At 30.7% G+C, this 20,559-nt stretch overlaps 1 protein-coding gene across 1 annotated transcript in view; it reads left to right on the top strand.

Annotated features, from left to right (window-relative positions):
• Positions 1-17,230, top strand: part of LOC148303594 (venom dipeptidyl peptidase 4-like) — a 99,044-nt gene extending 81,814 nt beyond the window's left edge. The window contains exons 4-18 of the mRNA XM_088269721.1: positions 845-939; positions 1,977-2,051; positions 2,351-2,603; positions 3,091-3,260; positions 4,381-4,475; positions 5,046-5,157; positions 6,074-6,169; positions 6,261-6,403; positions 7,470-7,680; positions 8,975-9,168; positions 10,208-10,402; positions 11,644-11,801; positions 12,574-12,665; positions 13,808-13,933; positions 15,259-17,230. Of these exons, the coding sequence (XP_088125847.1) occupies positions 845-939; positions 1,977-2,051; positions 2,351-2,603; positions 3,091-3,260; positions 4,381-4,475; positions 5,046-5,157; positions 6,074-6,169; positions 6,261-6,403; positions 7,470-7,680; positions 8,975-9,168; positions 10,208-10,402; positions 11,644-11,801; positions 12,574-12,665; positions 13,808-13,933; positions 15,259-15,363 (2,120 nt within the window). The 3' untranslated portion in view covers positions 15,364-17,230. The remainder of the gene's footprint in view (positions 1-844; positions 940-1,976; positions 2,052-2,350; positions 2,604-3,090; positions 3,261-4,380; positions 4,476-5,045; positions 5,158-6,073; positions 6,170-6,260; positions 6,404-7,469; positions 7,681-8,974; positions 9,169-10,207; positions 10,403-11,643; positions 11,802-12,573; positions 12,666-13,807; positions 13,934-15,258) is intronic.
• Positions 17,231-20,559: the final 3,329 nt, after the last annotated feature.

Raw genomic sequence — 20,559 nt, 5'->3', positions numbered from 1 at the left:
TAACAACTTTATAGTTTTTTACACATACCTATGTTTTATTTGTCTGCCTCCATAGTGTAATGGTTAGTACGTTCGGCTACGTTACTGGATGTTCGATTCCCAGGGGGAGTCAAATAAATGTATCACCTTTGATCCCCTTTCTTTCATGTGTTAACAATCAAGATAACACTGTGTTTACATGATGCTGTGCTCTATGCACCATCGGGTGCGGATAAAGGGTTAGAAGAATATATAATATTATATGATCATTGACATGTTGCAAGACACTTAGAACATAGGAGGTACACATAGGCATATAAGATGTAAAGAACTTGATCATATTGTGAACCAGGCAATCACTATATTGTAGTCATACAGGAGAAAGTGACCAAATGCATTTTTTACAAAAACGTGATTATTGACTATTTGATATCTTACTAGTTTAATATTGCCCTGAAAAAAATCCCAAAGGATTTTAAACTTGGAAGTATAATATATTGACTTCTTAAAATTGACTAACTGCATTGATGTTTATTTGTTGCCAAGAAAAAGTGACTTAAATGGCATGAACATTTTACGTTTTGTAAGTTGGTCAATTTCTCCTGTACAACTATGATATAGATCTTCCTCAAATGATATCTAGAGGAAGACCAAAAATTCAAGTTTTTTCAGGTAGTTATTTCTTATCGACATTACACTTAAGTCAATCAGGAATAACTGCTGGAAAAATATGTATTTTGCTACCAAAGACAAAGATGATTTTTCTTAAGCGATAGTCGATATGGTGGGTACCTGACATGACACGCACAGAAGAAGAAGAATTCAAAAAATAATATTATTCATTTCAATGTCATTATTTTTGCAGATGACGAACTGACGTACACGGATGAAGAAGGCAATCTATTGCTGTACAATGCCACATCCGATAAGACAGTGGTTCTGTTATCAAAGGACAATCAAGTGAGTTATGATAATTATTGCTTGAACAATAGCTATTATACATGTAGCATTTCTAGTTTTATCCTAGGCAATTATTTTAAAGAGCTAACAAATAACAGGCGGTAAAAATTATAGCATACGTAGGTATCTTATTTTGCTGTATTATGTAAATTCTATTCTAACTAACCAACCAACCATCACAGAATTTTGCCACAAAGGTAGCGAATAGGACACCATACATAAAATAATAGACAAATTTCGGTAGATACTAGATATAACATAATATGTGCATACGTGATTTTTAACATACATAATAGTAAGATATCAATAATATGGTAGAGGAAAGGCTATTGAAATGGTATGGCCACATAGAGAAGCTGATCATATTCTGAACCAATGCAATGATTGCCTGCAATCGCCATGGATATTTTTTTAAAGACATCTAGAGAAAGATCAAAGAATTCATGGATGCTACAGAAAGATAACATGATTTGAAGGCATGGCCTAGGTGATGTTGCCCATGATAGAAGGACCTGTGGACAAGGAGAGCTGACCAATCTTTAAAGATAATAAGTTGGAATAGAGCCAGGAATAAGAAGTGTAACTTCAACAAAGATTTAAAAATGGTAATTTTTTAATGAAAAAATATATACACTGGTCTATATTTTAAGATAGTATGTAGATAGGCCTTACTGTATTGTACTGAGTTTGTTGCGCGATTATTTAATATGGGATAAAAGTCAGAAAGTATTGATAATAAAAGAATATTTGAACTTTGGTAGGTATTAGAAATAGCACATCTGCATACTTGAATTTTGAACAAAGCTTTAAAAGTGATAGTGAAAGAAATACTTGAATGAACAAAGTCGTATTGACTTCAGACATTCCCCAGATGTAAATACAAATTTTACGTCGTATAAGATCATTTTGGTGCCTCGAAATAGTCTCAAAACTATATGAAGCAACTATTTGCAGTTTCTCAAATTCCTTTACCTCATATTTGTCAATGAATTAGTAATATAAGATCGGTATAATAATTCAGTGCATTTTTTTTACAGATTTTATCAACATCATTCGATCAACAATTCTCAGCTGACAAAAAGTACTTATTGCTTGCCTTCAGTTATAGAAAGGTAAAAGGTATTATAATCTTATGTTTTGTTGAAAATATCACATAAAAGATTAATGGTTTTCTATTTTGGAATCAAACCAATAATTTGTATTAAATTTATACAATATTATAATCTGTTTTTTTTTTTAAATAATTTTTAATTGAAAATTTGGTTGATTCAACCCATTATTGAACATTTACTATTTTTTAACTTATATATATGCAATTCTGGTGGAATCATTCACATTCTCAACAATACATGTTTCATCTCATGTCGATACACCTATAATATGAAAGTAATTTGACATATGTTTGTTTTAGCTATATCGTCATAGCTACACTGCTCAGTATGTGGCCATTGAACTAGAGACAGGAGAGCAGTTGCTGATCACGCCGGACGCTAATGAAACCTATTTGGAATTGGCTGTGTGGGGACCGCAAGGAAATGCTCTTGCATTTGTTCAAAATAACAACATTTTCTACAGGAGTTCCGTTACTGCTCCCACTACCCAGATATCTAGTGACGGTATTCCTGGAACCATATACAATGGCGTAGCAGATTGGGTCTATGAAGGTTTGTATTATTTTTTAAATCGTACTGATCCTGGAATCCTTGTAACGTAACATATGGTACACAATTTGTTGGTAAGTTTGATTGTCATCATATACCGGTGACTGAAAGTGTCAGTAGTGCATTTTATTCCAGAAATGGTAGTTTATTAAAGGTCTCCTTCAAAATTTTACTCTAAAATTTTCTAGAGACAAACATTTAAAATCGCATCCAATTAATTATTTCGAATTGTCTTAGAAACCCCTTCGAAAACAGTTGCTTTCTGATGATGTTTCTTCATAAACAACTGTAAAGGGTTTAACAGATTTGATGATATTGTAAAAATTAATGTTTTTCTTCGATCACTCTACATGCATTCACACTTGCATACCTCTGTTTCTATCGCTTCTAGCACGCTCTCTTTCTAAAGCACATACCTAACAGTAATGATTTCATTTTACTTGCAAATATATATCATATTTTAGAACACAAACCTGCTTTACATTTTCAGAGGAGATATTTGGGACTAATAAGGCACTGTGGTTCTCCCAGGATGGCACACACATGGCTTATGCTAAGTTCAATGACAGCTTGACCCGAGTTATGGCCATTCCCTTCTATGGCCACGCTGGGGACCCTGACTCTCAGTACACCAGACAGCTATCAATTCGCTATCCTAAGGTATGAATACTATAATATTAAAACATATTTATGATGTTAAATTGAACATTAGATAATTAACCTTCAAATTCAGTACACTCCCGTATAAAAAAAATCAGGTATTATCGATTTCTCGGTTAATCTGAGTTATGAAAAAATATAAACAAACATATAGTTAAAACTGTGCTATATGTGCTTATGTATACCTGCATGCTTAGTAATACAGACGTATTGACAGCGTGATACAACTAGAGACAACTACATTAAAAATGGATATTTTACACTTGAATTTGTTGTTAAGAATGATACTGCTAAGTATTGTTTGTATTAAAGATGGGTAAGATCTGATCATTTAGAACAGAGGCTCCCAAACTCTTTTATCTCGTAGACCCCTTGCCTTACCTGATATTGATTTTTATCAAATTCATTAACTTCAAATGTATTTTTAGTGAAGTGTAGTGAAAATTAAAAACCACACATGTTAGGTTTTATACATTTATATTTTAAATTCAAATTAAAACATAGACCCCTTGCAAGTTGTCATAGACCCCTGGGGGTTGATATAGACCACTTTGGGAATCACTGATTTAGAAGATAAGTGAATCTGTACTCTAATACTGGAATAACGGATCTTTCATCAGATAAATCGCACCAATAAGGCCGGAGAATTTTTATCACAAATATTTTGACAGTCAAGGTGTTTTACAAATATTTTAAGCCATAAACATGACATGTTCAATCCTTCAATAAATAAATCGAGAGGATTCTCAGGAAAGCGAGAAAGATGTAATTGAATGGAAGATTAACATACACAATGAATACCTGGAACAGGTGCAAGGATTTTTATATTTGGAGGCATGTTCTTAAAGGATGGAAAAGTGGATAAAAATATTGAGAGATGGGTGAATGCAAGGAATATAATAAATAGAGTGATTGTAAATAAAAATATGTCCATGGAAACTAAATTGGCAATTCTCAACAGAGTGCTAGTACGGACACTGATGTATAGAATCAAAACATGGATTTGGCAATAGAAAAATAATGCTGTCAAAAGAAATGAGTCGTGACTTAATAGGCATTCTGGTACTATATGTACAATTATTGTATTATTCTCTGAATCTGTATTATCGCTCTGTCCTAGGCAGGTACCACAAACCCGACTGCTGACGTGATTCTAGTCAAGCTTACTGAACCTATTCAAGTGACAAACCTACCTACTCCGGAATCATTGAATGAGTAAGAACTATTTTATTTTACACTGAACTCCCCTTTTATACAATGTATAACAGTGCAGAAAATCATACAAAGAACTCTATGGATAAACAAATCTTTGTTTAAATCCTGTTAACCTGAAATATTTGATAAAAATATTACACAGATTCTACTAAATGTGCATATTTTTTTAGTATTAATTTGCTTTAGAATATATGCATATTGAAAAAAAAATTATCATTTTTTTTAACTCCTTGAATTTCAATAGCCATTTTCTTTTCAGAACCATATATTTTTTTCAAAGAAAAACTTTTTTTAAATGCAAAAACGGTGTTATAATAAAAAAATAAAAAGTTAAATGTTACCTAGGTAAAAAAAGAGAAAACTCATTTGGGAGCTATCGAATATCCTGCCTTAATATGCAATTAACTAATTATAATAGTTATTTAATTATGGTGGTTAATACTAAATGAAAAAAAAATTGTAAATGTTTGAATAATTATATAAAAATCATACATTACTGCCATCTATGGCCAAGTAGCGAACTTTGTCAATATTAAATTGTACAATAATACAAAACATTTCTCATTTTAGGCCACTGATTGCATCTATTACTTTTGCCACCAACTCAACAGTTGCTATTATATGGACTAACCGAGTTCAAAATGAATCTGTTACTGTTTTATGTGACACAACATGCCGACAAGTAAGTTTAACAATTTTTAACAGTTAAGAATAAACAACACATTGAAATCTCATTAACTCAAACTATTATTCGGATTTAGGCATAATTCAAAAAATATTTCAAAATTCTGGTTCTTCCAATGAATATAAATCCGTCCACAATTTTGGAATAGTTAAAAAAATGTTTTATTCAATATTATTATTGAATTTCCAATTTCATTAGCTTTTACTTTATTTGAATAACAAAGTAATTGTTTGAATGTTAAAAATATTGTTGTTTTAATTCAATTACATTAAATTCAAGTTTATTAAAAATCTTAAATCTCCTAAAGTAATTCAAAGCTGCATTTGAATATGTGCTTGTTTCTATCTGTGAGAGGTAATAACATGTTTTTTTACAGCAATGGCAGAGCCATCTGTTAAACGTAGCATTAACACACGCAATACTTAAGAATGCTCTTGACACTGCTGTCACTTTTGATTGCATTGTCGTTTCTTAGTTTTTTTTTTAATATATTCATAGCTTCACAAGCATTATGAAATCAACATATTACAAATGTGTGGTATGTCAGTATTTTATTTATTTTCCATTTAATTAAGTACAGCTAGTATGTTATATTAAATAATACTTTGAAAATATCGCTACGCATTAGGTATGAAAAATGAGTGAAAAAATCTTTTATTCAATTATTTTCCCAATGGATCCAAAGTTTGAAATATTCTTTAAATTGCCTATTGAATTTTGACTTTGTGATTTTTATTTAACATATTCATACTGTATTGGTTTACGTTTTACTAATGATTTTTCAATGTGTTATGTTTATTTATGAACATAATTCACATATAAAGAATGTTTGAAATTACATGGTTGTTTAAAAACTTGAATGAAAAATAATATCTTTTAATCAATTATAATTTTTGTATAAAATTTATTTTAGATTTTTGATTACTCTGAGTCTGAAGGCTGGGTCGAAGTTTTAGAGGCACCTATTTTCATCCAACAAGGAAGATCATATTTAGCCATACTACCAGAGGTATATGAATATTATGTTTATCTATGCAAACACAATTATTTTTATGAACTGTAACAACTAACATTTTATTTCTTTGCATGTTTACAAACAGGAAATCGGTGATGATTCCTGGCGACAAGTGGCCAAGATATCTCAGGTTACCTCAACTTTCAACTCCTGGCAAAAAACCTACCTGACTAAGGTCCCTAAAACAGTTACTTCATTATTGTACTGGGATGAACACGCTAAAATGCTGTAAGTAAATTAGATATTATTTATCATTAACACGTTGACTGCCATGGAAATTTTCTGAATTCCGGTCTAAAAAGCCAATTCTTTAAATATATTATTTTACTTCTTGGTTTTTTTTTTATTATATTTTCTATTAATTTTTTAATCAATTTTTTGTCCATGTAAGCCAGCGTTGATTTTTCCCAGAAGCTATCTATCCATATTAGCATTGATATGCTACGAATTTTATCGAAGCTGCATGAATATGGCAAGTAAACACAGTACTAGATAACTCGTAGTCGGTGTCCTAGCAAAGAACGCAATCTATGAGTTATCTCGTAGTTGGCAATCAACGTGTTAACAAATTCATAAACTGCAATGTCTTCTAATAGGTTGCTTTCGTTGTGCATAATTGTTTCGATTATCGCTGCTTAAAGAATGTGACCGTGGTAGGTGACATGGACTTATTAATATATGTGTGCATTTTGTCAACTGAATGCAGAATTATCATGCGATATTTACATATACAATAATTATTCAAGGTATTTCTGTTTTTTTTTTGTATTCCTAAATACCTAATGACACACTGCTTTCCACAATAACTTCCTGTAGAAATGTATATAATATACTAGAGTTACACCATTACAAATAAAACTGTTAAAAATGATAATTTGGATTATTTATTGTTTGGAGTGAAGAGCTAAACAAATCTCACCTAACCAAATGGTGACTTACCCTTCTGCAATATAATTAAAAAATAAATTAAATCAGTTGTCGATTAGTTTGTGATCTGTGTGTGTTTGACAGACGCTATGGCGTAGTTGGGTAGATGCTAGACTGCAAAACTAACGCCGCGGGTTCGATTAACGCCAATTGCAAAATGAATTCAAGAAAGATTTATTTTCAATTGGTCTGGATGTTTGTAATGTATTCTTCACATTTACCTTCCCTATCCTTACCTTCCTACTTGCAGACAAGCTTCTCAAAGCAGCTTTGTGGGTTATTAAAAAAAGGTCTTGGTTATATACCATTATTATTTATTAAATTATTGTTTGAATACACATATGTACATATGTATATTTTTTTTCAGGTGGTATATGGCAACCAGTGTAAAAGATTCAGCTTATCAACATTTGTATTCCGTGACTCTCGATGGAGAAATCAAATGCTTTACATGTAACATCACTCACTCTACTGGAAGTCAATGTTTATACAATGAAGTAGAAATCAGCAAAGGTGGCTCCTACATCGCTGTCACTTGCTTGGGTCCACAAATTCCCGAAGTCTACATTTATAACAAGGTTATTATGTATATTAATTTACACACTGTAAATCAATTTATAGGTCTTCATGAATTTGATTTAACTATTACTTATGTAATATAATAACGATAATGGCCACCATGCTTTTGACACACAATTTGTGACAACACAATACCTCAATTTCTCTGGTCCGTGTGTTAGCATTGTAATGATTTTTGGCTTAGAAAGTAACTACTTCTTTATATTACTGACATCTGTGGAAATAATCAAAGATCAATTTCATTTTGTACAGTTGCATGATAAAATTGGGATGTGTTGATCTTAGCGGTCACAGTAATAAGACACAATATATCTGCATCACATTCGCACCTCGTATTGCAATGTTGAATTTTCAGAGTAAGGGAGACTCAAATTTAAAACTCTAAATATTCGTTTCCTAGTAATTACATATTAAATTAAATATGTTATCTTCTTTAAAGCTTAAACGAATAATTTGATTGGTTCATTACTAAATTTGATAAATTGTCCCAGCAGTTGTAGTAATATCCATCTATTTTATATTTAAGTAATACTTGGAAAATACCAATATTTATGAAAATTTAGGTAAGTTTCACATAGTGTTTGATAATGATGTTAAATGTATTGAAACATGTTTCACTATATATATATGAAAAGTTGTATATATTTACCAAGTAAAAATCAATAAGGAAATAGTTTGTTACTAATTTATATATCTGTCTTATAACGAAAAAGAATGATTCTGAAGAAAACAAGATTTGATTAAAAACAGCAAATTAAAAATATCACACTCCACTGTGCGGCGTAAATGTCATAACTGATTTAGAATGCAGGGATCTCAAAAGGATACTGACTATCTCACATATCGCTCACTCCTTTCAAGAACGTCATAAATCAAAAAACCTGATTTTTCAGGAGAACGTTTTTAGAAAGTATAAAAATATAATACAATTTATTAAAAATAAATATCAAGCCACTCATTGAACTTTTTACTGTGCTACAGATCTTTTTAGGTAACCTGAAGGTTTTTTTCTCCATTTGAAAAATAATAAGTTTATTTTAAAAAATAATTAAACAATACCTTTTCTTCAAAAACAACACTTTCTGCCCTGTAGCGGGTAAATAATAAGTAAAAAATATCCCTTTTTTGCTGGGATATAGTACATTTTTTGGGCATTCCGAAAACATGCATAACTGAAAATTGACAATTTTTGATTTATGACGTTCTTGAAAGGAGTGAGCGATATGATGATATACCTACATTTTAGTTAAAAGCACATGATTTTTACAACACTTTTCATATGCTCTTTTTTAGGATGGTGTGAGGATTAAGGATTGGGAGAAAAATGAAAGGTTATCGGAATATTTGTCATATAAGGAAATCCCTGTTGTGAGACGTTTCACCGTTCAAATTGCAAATAAAGATTTACCACCTGCCCAAGTACTCTTGATGACTCCTCCAAATGCTGATCTATCTGGTTCAACAAAGTATCCTATGCTTGTCAACGTGTAAGGACATTTATTTTTACTATTAATGGTACACAAAAAAAGCTTGAGTTAACCTTCGTTTAGTCAGTCAACCTTCAACTGAAACTAGACAATATCAAACGACTATGGCTTACGTAGGTTCCATACAAAATGAAATACAATCCTTAAATATGCTTTACATTTAAAGCACTTACTGTGATTTTCCATTTTATAAATTAAATGTAACTTTGTGTCAAAATAACTATAAATATTTATTATAACTTAATTATAATGTTTACCGGTTTCGAAGCTAACCACTTCTTTATTAAGACTGATTAATACTAAAATGGTGGTAAAAAAATTAGTATTAATCAGTCTTGATAAAGAAGCAATAAGCTTCGAAACTGGTTGACATTATAATTAAGTTATAATAAAATATTTATAGTGATTTAAAAACAAAGTTACATTTTAATTATACCTTATAAGTATATGCATTTAAAAATTACCCACACAAATCACAAAAGAGCATCTCCTAGCAAAAAACACACAAATCTCTACCCAAAAACACACTTTATGAAAACATGCCATACATAGGTATACATGGAACCAAAAGATTAAAAATGCATCAAACAAAATTAAAGAAATACATACCACTTTTAGTTGAAGGAACTTTGAGTATTGTACAATGAAGCTGTTTAACCAACATTCACTATCCAAAGTCATCAAAAAATTAACTATCTAAAAAAAAAACTATTAATATTAGGATAATGGAGGTGGGTTAATTTGGAATAGATTATGTTATCTGGCAATGTCATCCATGATTTCATGATAATTTATTAGTCAAATAGCTTTAAAAAAAGCATTGTCAAATGTGTTCTCAGTACAGAAAAACCTATTTAGGGCACATTATTGTAAATTGTAATTGAATATAGGTTTGTATTTTTTTAAATACTAATGGATTGATAGCAATTCCCTATACTCTCAGTTATGTAGAAGAGAAAAACAAAATCTTTCAAAAAAGTTGACAGTCATGTCAAGTTTATTGAGGATATTTGAGGGTAAATAAATATAATTTCTTCAGATATGGTGGTCCTGACTCCTTTCAAGTCCTCGAGAGATGGCAGATGGATTGGGGAGCATCATTAGTCGCTCGTTGGAACATTATCCTGGCACTGATAGATGGCCGAGGCTCCGGATTGAAAGGAAACAACAATCGCTTTTCGGGATACAGAAGCCTGGGAACAGTTGAAATTAACGACCAAATAAATGTTACAAGGTATGAATATGTTTTCTTTTTTTCTTTGTAAGATGACTTCTTCTCTTTGGTGTCATTGACCATCGTGAACATCCTCTTTCCTTGTTCTCAATATATTGTGTACAGTTTTCCTTAACATCTTCTGACACACTCTGCCATCTGCATCGTTCTAACCACTGTTCAGCTTATGGCAGCCTTGATTTGGTCAGTGCATCAAGGAGGATCTTTCTCTTCTTCTACTACCTTCGACTCCAACCATGACCATTAACTTTTAGGGCTGTTATCGTTTCTTCTGGTGATGTGTCCAGTGAATTCGAAGGATACGTCTCCAACACCATATTTTGAAGGCATCAATTCTTTGACTTTCATGGTCTTCAATAATTCGTGATTCTCCTCCATATCGAAATATGGGGAATCAAGTGCCTCTTAACTAGCTGAGTTTTTATGGCCTTGAAGATATTCTTATACCTCCAAATATTATCCAACCTGATGGTGGCATACTTAGGTATCACATTTCTTTGTTTGATTTCCTCAATAATGTTGTACAAAATACTAAAAAATTACACCAAAAAAATAATCCAAAATAAAAGAAATTATATTTATTGTTTCGGCATTAACTTTGTGGTAAGACATGTTACAATGATTAAAGAAAACACTTCGTTTTTACCACTTGAGTTTTATTATGGACTACATGTTTCAGAAGTTAAACTTCCATCATTCAGACCTGAATGATGGAAGTTTAACTTCTGAAACATGTAGTCCATAATAAAACTCAAGTGGTAAAAAACGAAGTGTTTTCTTTAATCATTATAATACAATGTATTAAAAATATGTTTTCTTTAATGATTGTAAAAGAAGTTTATTCAAATGTGTGTGCAGTTTGGCACTATATGGTAGCAAAACCTATAGAGATAAAGAAATATTAGCGCAGTTTGGGTTGTGGTGTTGGAGAATAATGGTAGTGATAAATGAAATGTTTTAAACAGGAGTGAAAGAAAAAGAGTACGTTTTTAGAAATAATAGAAAACATAAGAAAAAATATGATAGATCAACGACCTTATCATTACAATAATAGAGAAGAAAATATAAAGTAAAACCAAGAAGGAACTATAAAAATAACTGTGGAAGCAGTCAATACAAAAGGCAGGCATCGGGCTGTATAAAGATCTATTTATTAAATATTTTCGTTATTATAAAGTTATGAGAAAGGTAAAGATAAAAAAAAAACATTGTGTTATTAATTTCCTACTTTTTCTGCTTAGGCATCTCCAAAGATCTCTAGGATACATAGATCCAGAAAGAACTTGTATTTGGGGATGGTCGTATGGAGGTTTTGCGGCTGCTCTATCCCTCGCTAGGGGTGGAGATACATTCAGATGTGCCATTTCAGTGGCTCCTGTAACGGACTGGTCTTATTACGGTAAGATTTATTTACTTCATTATGATCCTTTTCTTATTAACACATTGTTGTCAGGCAGTTTTTTCATCAACCCTGACCTTAATTATACTCATACAGTCTGCCGTCCGACCCTAAGTATACTAATCACAAGTAACCACAAATCCAATTCTTTGATGTCTCTCGCGTTCTACCAAAAGTAACCAATTAGAAAGTTTTTAAGCGCCTCCTGCTTTCTACCAAGAGTATGTTAAAGACGCTTTTAAGCGTTTCCCGTAAACAATGTGTTAAGCCCTTATCTTTTGAGAGAGTAGAACGCCACACCACTCTGTCTTTGCAAACATTCTTCTCCTCTTCCACATTCATGCATCTCCTCATACATACCCGCCGATTATTACAACTCCTAACTTGACCACTTTCAAGTATTTGGTATACCTGATCGTGCCATGTTTTTCTCGGTCTTCCTCTGCTCCTTTTACAATTACACTTGCCTCATAAATTTGTTTTGCCGTTCTTTCCTCACTTATTCGTTCTACATGTCCAAACCATCTCAACTCACCTTTCTTAATTACCTTATCAAAGAGATTGGGATATAATATTCATATAAAAAAATGGGATAATTCCTTCTTTTCTGCCTTTGAAATGAGGCCAGCGCAGAAGGTAAAAATACCCTTCTCGTCCTTAAGCGTCAATCGACCAAAGGGTAGAAATACTTTTCCTGTCAAAAGTGTGTTCTAATTTATTTTTCGTTCATCGTAAAAGGCTGTTTTCAGTAAGATTCTATCTGTGTTTCCAGATTCAATTTATACAGAAAGATTCATGGGAATTCCATCACATGAAGATAATCATGATGGATACATGGTGGCGAATCTGAACACTCCAGAAGTTGTAAGTATAAAAAATATATACTTATTTAAATTTTTTATTTATTAACATGTTTATTTTAAAACAATATAAAATCATTTCTTCTTTTTCTGGATTATAATATATTTTTTTTTTTTATTATTTACATAAATCGTATACATTTATTCAAATCACAATTTTAAACATATTTAAAAATATATATTTTGCAGAGACCCACCAAACCAAGCCACCTTGTGTGTCTTGTCGGTGAAAAAAATACATATTGAAATAATACAAAATAGTTGGTAAATATGCAATACATTTCAAATATAACGTTTCTTCCTCTTTAATAAAGTAGATACTTGTGTTTAGAGAGGGAGTTCGTTTTACAGTTATTTTTTTTTAAACCAAGTATATATATATATAATGTGGTAATATTTTCCTTCGTAAATTGGGTGTAAATAATATGTAAAGTGGGTGTATAATAATAAAATAAACAATGTGTTGCTTTGTAATTAAAGTTTATTCTTAATTTATCTTTATAATATGTTTCTATCTATCTATCTGATTCTGACAGTTCAGAATATTATATTTTTTCTATCGGAAGTCTTTTGTTTTATTCTGTGCGACGCATGCGACATCTGGTGGTAAAACTGTTTTATGCAGGTACTATTTGTAAGTATATATATATATATATATATATATATATATATATATATATATATATATATATATATATATATATATATATATATATATATATATATATATATATATATATATATATATATATATATATATATATATATATATATATATATATATGTATATATTTCTTGTTATGGAGTCTAGGTAGGGGTGAGTCTTATATGTTTTTATATTTTAGTTTTAAAGATTTGATAATTTTCTATGGATTTTATGTTTTCCGGAAGTTTATTAAAAAAAAATTACGTACGTACTTATAATGGTTAACGCTGCTGTTGTTCTACATCTCTGCAATATTAAATTATTAAAAAATCTAGGATTACGTGAAATTTGCACTTCAGTTGTATTTTCTTTAAAACATTGTAAGATAGAGGCTTTATTAGAAATTTCTTCAATTGTTGGTACATTAAGTTCTTTGAATACTAGTTTTGAAGGGTAAGTTTCTGGGTTTGTTATTGATTTTAATATTTGATCATTTTCAGGCTGAAGCACTGAAGAAAAAGAAGTTTATGCTAGTACATGGAACATTGGACGATAATGTACATTACCAGCAATCCATGATGCTGTCACGATCTTTGCAGCTAAATGATGTACTCTTCACTCAAATGGTGAGATGTCATAATACTTCTTCTTCTTGTCATGTCATAATACACTCCAACACACTTGAGCGACTAAGCATGAAAACCAGGGTTTTTCATCGAATCAGTAAAACGTTTTCTGTAAAGAATTGATTTTTATAACTACAGAGACTTATCGAAATATTTGACAGCAAAATTTTGATTACGATTTTCAACGAACTTCTCCAATAAATATTTTTATTTTATTTCAATTCTTCACTTGGTATATATTCTTCTTCTTCTCTTCTTTTTCTTCTTCATCTTGTTGTCGGCCTTATGGCCTGTTTCCTAGAGGAATTTGCCTCCTGCGATGTCGATTCCCAGCTATCGACCCATCTGTTTAGTGGTCTACCCGAGAGTCGTCTACCATGAGATTGGCCGTACAGTGCGATGTGTGGATGGTTCCATTCTCCTCACATGCGCATACCATTGTCTCCTTCGTTGCCTTCCCCACCTAACGACATCTTCGATCTCGCATTTTTCCCTGATTCTGGCGTTTCTTATTCTATCTCTAAGACTCTTGCCTGATATGCTTCTTACAGTCTTCATTTCTGACACTCTAAGCGCGTTATTTGTGGCAACGGTGTTCGCTCTGTGTTATAATACATTATTGTTAATTGTATCTGTATCATGTATTTTAATGTAATTAAAATTATATTTTCTAAGGATGAAAAGAGAGTGAATAGTGCACTGAAATCAGACAAAGCAAATAAAAATCTTTCAGGGAAAGCTAAACTGGCAGTGCACAATGCAGTCCTGGTTCCAACCCTAACGCATGGAAGCGAAACATAGAATTGGTAAAAGAAAACTGTATGATGTCAAAATGTGATTTCTCGGACGAATTTGCAGCATAACGATGTGTGATTAGGTGTTGAATGGTGAAATAAGGAAAAAATGCAAGGCTGAAAGAAGTATTATCGATAAAATTATGAAAAGTGTGTTGAGATGGTTTGGGAATGTGAATAAATGAGCAATGAAAAAACAATAAAACAAATTTATAAGGCAATTACAGTGGGTAATAGAAACAGAGGAAGAGTGAGGATAACTTGGCATGATCAAGTATATCAAATACTTGAAAGAAGTCAGGTCAGGGGTCAGAATAATCGGCAGGTATATAAGGAGATGCATGAATGTGGATGAGGTAAAGATTGTTTGCAAAGACAGACTGATGTGGCGTTTTGTTCTCTCTGCTTACTCCTGTGGAGAAGGGCATGATGGTTAGTTAGTTAGTTAGTTTTTAATTTAATTATTATTTAAGTCATTGGTATTGTTTTATGATTACTTATTTTAATAATGCATTTGTAAATCATTTCCAGAGTTATCCCGATGAAGATCATAGTCTGACGGGAGTCAAACCGCATCTTTATCACTCTATAGAAAGGTTCTTGGAGACAAACTTAAGAGATCCTGAAGAATTGTGAATATAAATATGTATTAAACAAAATATAAATGTGCCAATGTGAAAAAAAATGTGTACCATGAAATAAATTACCAAAACCTCTCAATTCCTATAAAATAAGCTAACAGTTATTTATATTTTCTCCAGAATGATATGTATGTAGTTTATACATATTGTTATGATACTGTTTGTTATTTCATTAGCCCTAGACCACTGGACTTGTTTCAATGTACCTTAATATGGGACTATCGTAAAATGTACAACGCTAAGAAAAACTCATATTTTACCAAAAACATTTACTACAAACACTAAAAAGGGTTTCTCAGAACTTTTAATAAAATATAAACATAAAATATTGGTAAAAAATTAAGATTCTTGCAAGTTGTCACTACATTCTTTACATGGTTGCTCCATACGAATTGAATGCGCGTTGTAAATTTTACAAATGTCCCGTAATATAGGTTTAAAAAGTTTTTTTTGTATTAATAAATTTTTTGCATATAATATCCTAAATTCTGTACGCACAAGCTTAACAGTAAAAAAGCTGTCCCTAGTTGAAAATTTGAGTTACATATCTTGTAAGGTTTTACATGTGTCATCATTTTTATCAGATGGTTCTGCAAGATACTTTACTCAATTTTTAACCTTTCCATTCTGGTGATATGTATTTACTACAACTGGACTAAAGTAACGAGAAAATCAATATAAAATATAATAGCTAAGGGCTCAGAATTTTTGTATTCCTACGTAATAAAAGTACATAAAAATATTATAATATTTTTACAACATTTTGAGTGTGTTCAAATACTTGTTCACAAAATCTGGATTATCTCCAATAAATTGTAAATAAATTATCTGGTCAAATTATAAGCTTAATAATAAAAATGAAAATGGTATTTTCTGGCGTTTCTCATGTGTGTGATTATAATCCTGGATTCGGATCTCACATACTAATATAAGAGTTTCTGCTTAGTAAAAAGCTTCTTTACATCTCACCAATAGATGTCTCTAGTGAAGTTCTAGTGATTCATGAACAAGGTTTCTAAATTGGTTCATATATATAGAACTTCCAAGAATTTGAGTAGTGTGGTTGTCAATAATGGGTAGAATTGGTGAATGTTACACGTGTGTAAAGTGATCACTTAAACCAGCCTATGACGGTCGTAAGCCCCGTAAATGCCCAGACTTCCATATTCTTCTTCATCTTTGATGAGATGTCAAAAAATAATAATATTTTTATGTTATTAATGTTATTCATTTGCAGCGACAGAAATAAATAATTTGAGAATAAAATTGGGGATAGAATCACCAATACACAAATGTTTCTCACGCACTCAGCTTGATACTTTTTCCTTCAATCTCCTTTTAGTAGCGCACAAGTCATTCTTCGGGGTGGTTGTGCCGCTACGTCAGCTGTAGCAGCTACTTGCGATGTATTTTTTTCTCGTTTTCAGATACTCACCAAAGCTAACTTTACAAAATTGTTACATTTCACCTTCAAGTATGGTTAATGAAAATAACATTTACAAATAATCACATTTTTCCCGTTTTTAAATAATATTTTCATATGGTGTAAAAAATACATATCACCGTTGCACGGGGAAGTTTTTAGCACCGCAAGGGAAATGTTAAAAAATTGATGAGTTTACTCACTTTTACTCCTGTGTTATGTATATATTTAGGTATAAAGTATGTTTCTCTTTATGATCATTACCATGCATTTACTTAATACCATTTTGTTATATTAATCTGTTTATTAATCATGTTATTATTTATTTATTTTGTTGTGATAAGCAAACTAAAGTCTTTTTTTAGATATCACACTCTGTAACGGAACCAGGTGAATTATTGTGGTCATGAATCGATTAAATAAAAAGTGTGCCAAAAAACTGTTTTGATTATGATACGATGTGAGCCAGAAAGCTTTTTTTGTGTATATTTGTAACTCGGAGAGCATTCCATTGTTAAATGTCATGACTGTTCTTAGTCCGGGCGTAGTTTAGTGATTTTTGCCCGTTAGGAAATAGATATTATTTAGCTGTCTTTAATGAATTACTTATTAATCTTATAGTCATACAAACATTAGATTGTGTAAGTCAATGTAATTTTTTTGTCGAGTATAATATTTGATTATGATTTTTGTAATCATAAAACGTATGTAGTTACCTATTTTTTACATTCTTTATGTAATTTTTAATTTCTTTATTCTACTTTTATTTCAACTTTATCCTTCTACAATTACTACTTTGTTCTACTACCAAAATGTCAAATTTTTTCAAATGATTTTTCTTCCTCATACATTTTTTGGCAAAACTAAATTTCTATAATAAATAAAACATCAGCTAAGTATTATATAGCTTTATCCACTTTGATTTATTTGACGAGTAACCGGGTTTCATTGTTGACGACATCATCAATCTAATGGTAGGGTAAATATTTTTTATCTCTTATTTCAATATAATATTTTGTGTAGGGCCAGATAGGTGATATCGGTGATGATAAAACTCAAGTAAATTAAACGATATATAGTTGATGTTTTATATATATACATATATATATATATATATATATATATATATATATATATATATATATATATATATATATATATATATATATATATATATATATATATATATATATATATATATATATATATATATATATATATATATATATATATATAAATATTGAATATTTTAATATACAGGGAGTTCTACACATACAAATTATCAAATATTTACTGTTTTATTTGGTTGTCTTGCACTGGACCTAGCTTTCGCTAAGGATGGCATTGTTTCAGTACATAAGGTTGGATTGCAACGTTTTCCTAGATCGCTGCTTGGATAATGTTTTGTTTGTGCTCTTAAAGTGCCAAGATACGTATAACACCAGCCCATCAAAAGGACACCTTTGTTAAAGTTGCAACAACAAAAAAACTCATTTTCGTGTTAAGAAAATACTCTGTATGATTAAATTAAATCTCATGTTAACATAAGAGTACAGTATACTCCTGATTTTCGGGGGTCGGGTCAACCAGGAAGCGGATTATCCGAGACACTAGTCATTGAAATAATATTTTATTAATTCACAAATATTTCATTATAATACTTATAATCTTGAGGGCCGAACCCATTTGTTATCCGTAGTGATAGATTAACAGTATCTCACTTATATATGTATCATGTTTATGGCTTAAAAATCTTTTGCAACCTTTTTTTCATAGTCCTCATAATATTTGTGATAAAAATTCTCCCGTCTTATCGATGCGCTTTAGCCGACGAAAGATTCATCATTTCGGTATAAGTGTACAAATTCATTGATGGGATCTTCTTAATAATCGTTTCATACCCACCTCTAATTGTGGTACCATTCTTCAAAAATAAACATTTTCAAGTGCAAAATATCCATTTTTAGGTTAGTTTTCTCTAGTCGTGTCATTTTGTTAACATATCGCCCACTCCTTTCAAGAACGTCATAAATCAAAAACCTTGATTTATTAGGAGAACGTTTTTAAAGTTTTAAAATATAATACAATGTATTAAAAATAAATATCAAGCCACTTATTGAACTTTTTACTGTGCAACAGATCTTTTTTGGTAAAACCTGAAGGTTTTTTTCTTCATTTGAAAAATATTTAGTATATTTAAAAAAATGATTAAACAATACCTTTTCTTCAAAATGCAAAAACAACACTTTCTGCCCTGTAGCGGGAAAATATTAAGTTAAAAATATGCTGCTTTTGCTGGGATATAGTACATTTTCTGGGCATTCCGAAAACATGCACAACTGATAATTGTAATTTTTTTTATTTATGACGTTCTTGAAAAGAGTGAGCGATATGCGTCTTACTAAGCAAATAGGTATACATAAACGCATATAGCGTAGCTTTAAATTTCTCTTTGTTTTTTTCATGTTTTCGCATTAACAGGGAAATTATTATGCATTTTTTTTTCACTATCCATCCCGGAAAATCGGTAGTGTACTGTATGTTTATTGTAAGATAAAATTATTTAATTATGTTACATAGTATTTGATATATAAGTCAGGTAGATTTATAATCCCCTTATTTTATTATATTAAGATTAGCCATGCTGGAATATGGCTCTTTGATAACCCCCATCTTTATGTAATTTTCAACCATTAGTTTGAGTAATCTAAGAGTATATTTTACTATAATACATACCCTATACATACCAAAACAAATATGCAATAGAAGAAATTGTATACTATTTACAATGTGTTGATTGAAGGGGAATATTATTTATAGAATTGAAGGTCAAGTAAGTGGTACCAATATAAATCTATCGAAAAATTAGCAACAAAACAAAAGCTTTTCCATAGAGCAGCGGTCGGGGAACCGGGATAAACCGGGATAACCCCAAATGCGGTAAAAATGTTTTTTTTTGGGTAATAAGGAATTTTTTCTAGTTTGCTATTTCATAAATGTGTATTTTTATTACCAACTTAATTCAGAAATTGATAAAACGCCGAAGATTATTCAAATTGCTCTTATACCAAAAGTTCTTATTTTGAAGTAATTGTATTAAACATGAAGCAACATCATTTCTCCAAAAACTGAAAAGGAAACCTTACGACCTGAATTTTCGTTTGATCCAATTTGATTTTAAAATAAGTTTTATTTTAAAATGGGGGGAGGGGGTAATATCGACTTACGCAAAAATATTTTAGGGTAATGGTTAAAAAATTTCCCTGACCGCTGCCATAGAAAGTTACAATTTTACGAATTAATTATTTTACAGAAATAATTTGTTAAGATTTATTTGTATTCTGTTTGTAAATGTTGCTAATATAAATTTTTCACCCGTAAACCAAAATAAATTATTTAATGTAATGTAGAAAGATTACCCTATAAAATGCATTATGCCTACCTGAATGTAAATATTATATAAACCAATAGGTTAAAATGAGAAAACACTGTACTTGTGATGTTTAAAATGCGGAACTCTTTTTTAAACTCTTTTGTTCTAAAAAATACTCAGTGTTTTGCCCGGAATCAGAGCTTTTTATTGGTTTAAAGTAAAATAATGAATAAAATGTTGGCACCGCTGAAAGTAATTTGATTCTTCTTCATTTCTCAACTCAATCCTGAATATTGTAGTTTCCTGGGTGACATCTATATTCAATAGTTTAAATTTATTATTTAACTGCGGAGTAAATTTTCAAAGTAGTCTTGGAAAAGCCCCCCATGAGTATG

The sequence above is a fragment of the Brachycentrus maculatus genome, unplaced genomic scaffold (assembly GCF_059751285.1).
Source record: "Brachycentrus maculatus isolate JH-2025_06_01 unplaced genomic scaffold, ASM5975128v1 h1tg000361l, whole genome shotgun sequence".
Taxonomy (NCBI): domain Eukaryota; kingdom Metazoa; phylum Arthropoda; class Insecta; order Trichoptera; family Brachycentridae; genus Brachycentrus; species Brachycentrus maculatus.
The sequence above is the reverse complement of the archived record's forward strand: the minus strand, read 5'-3'. Positions and strand labels throughout refer to the sequence as shown.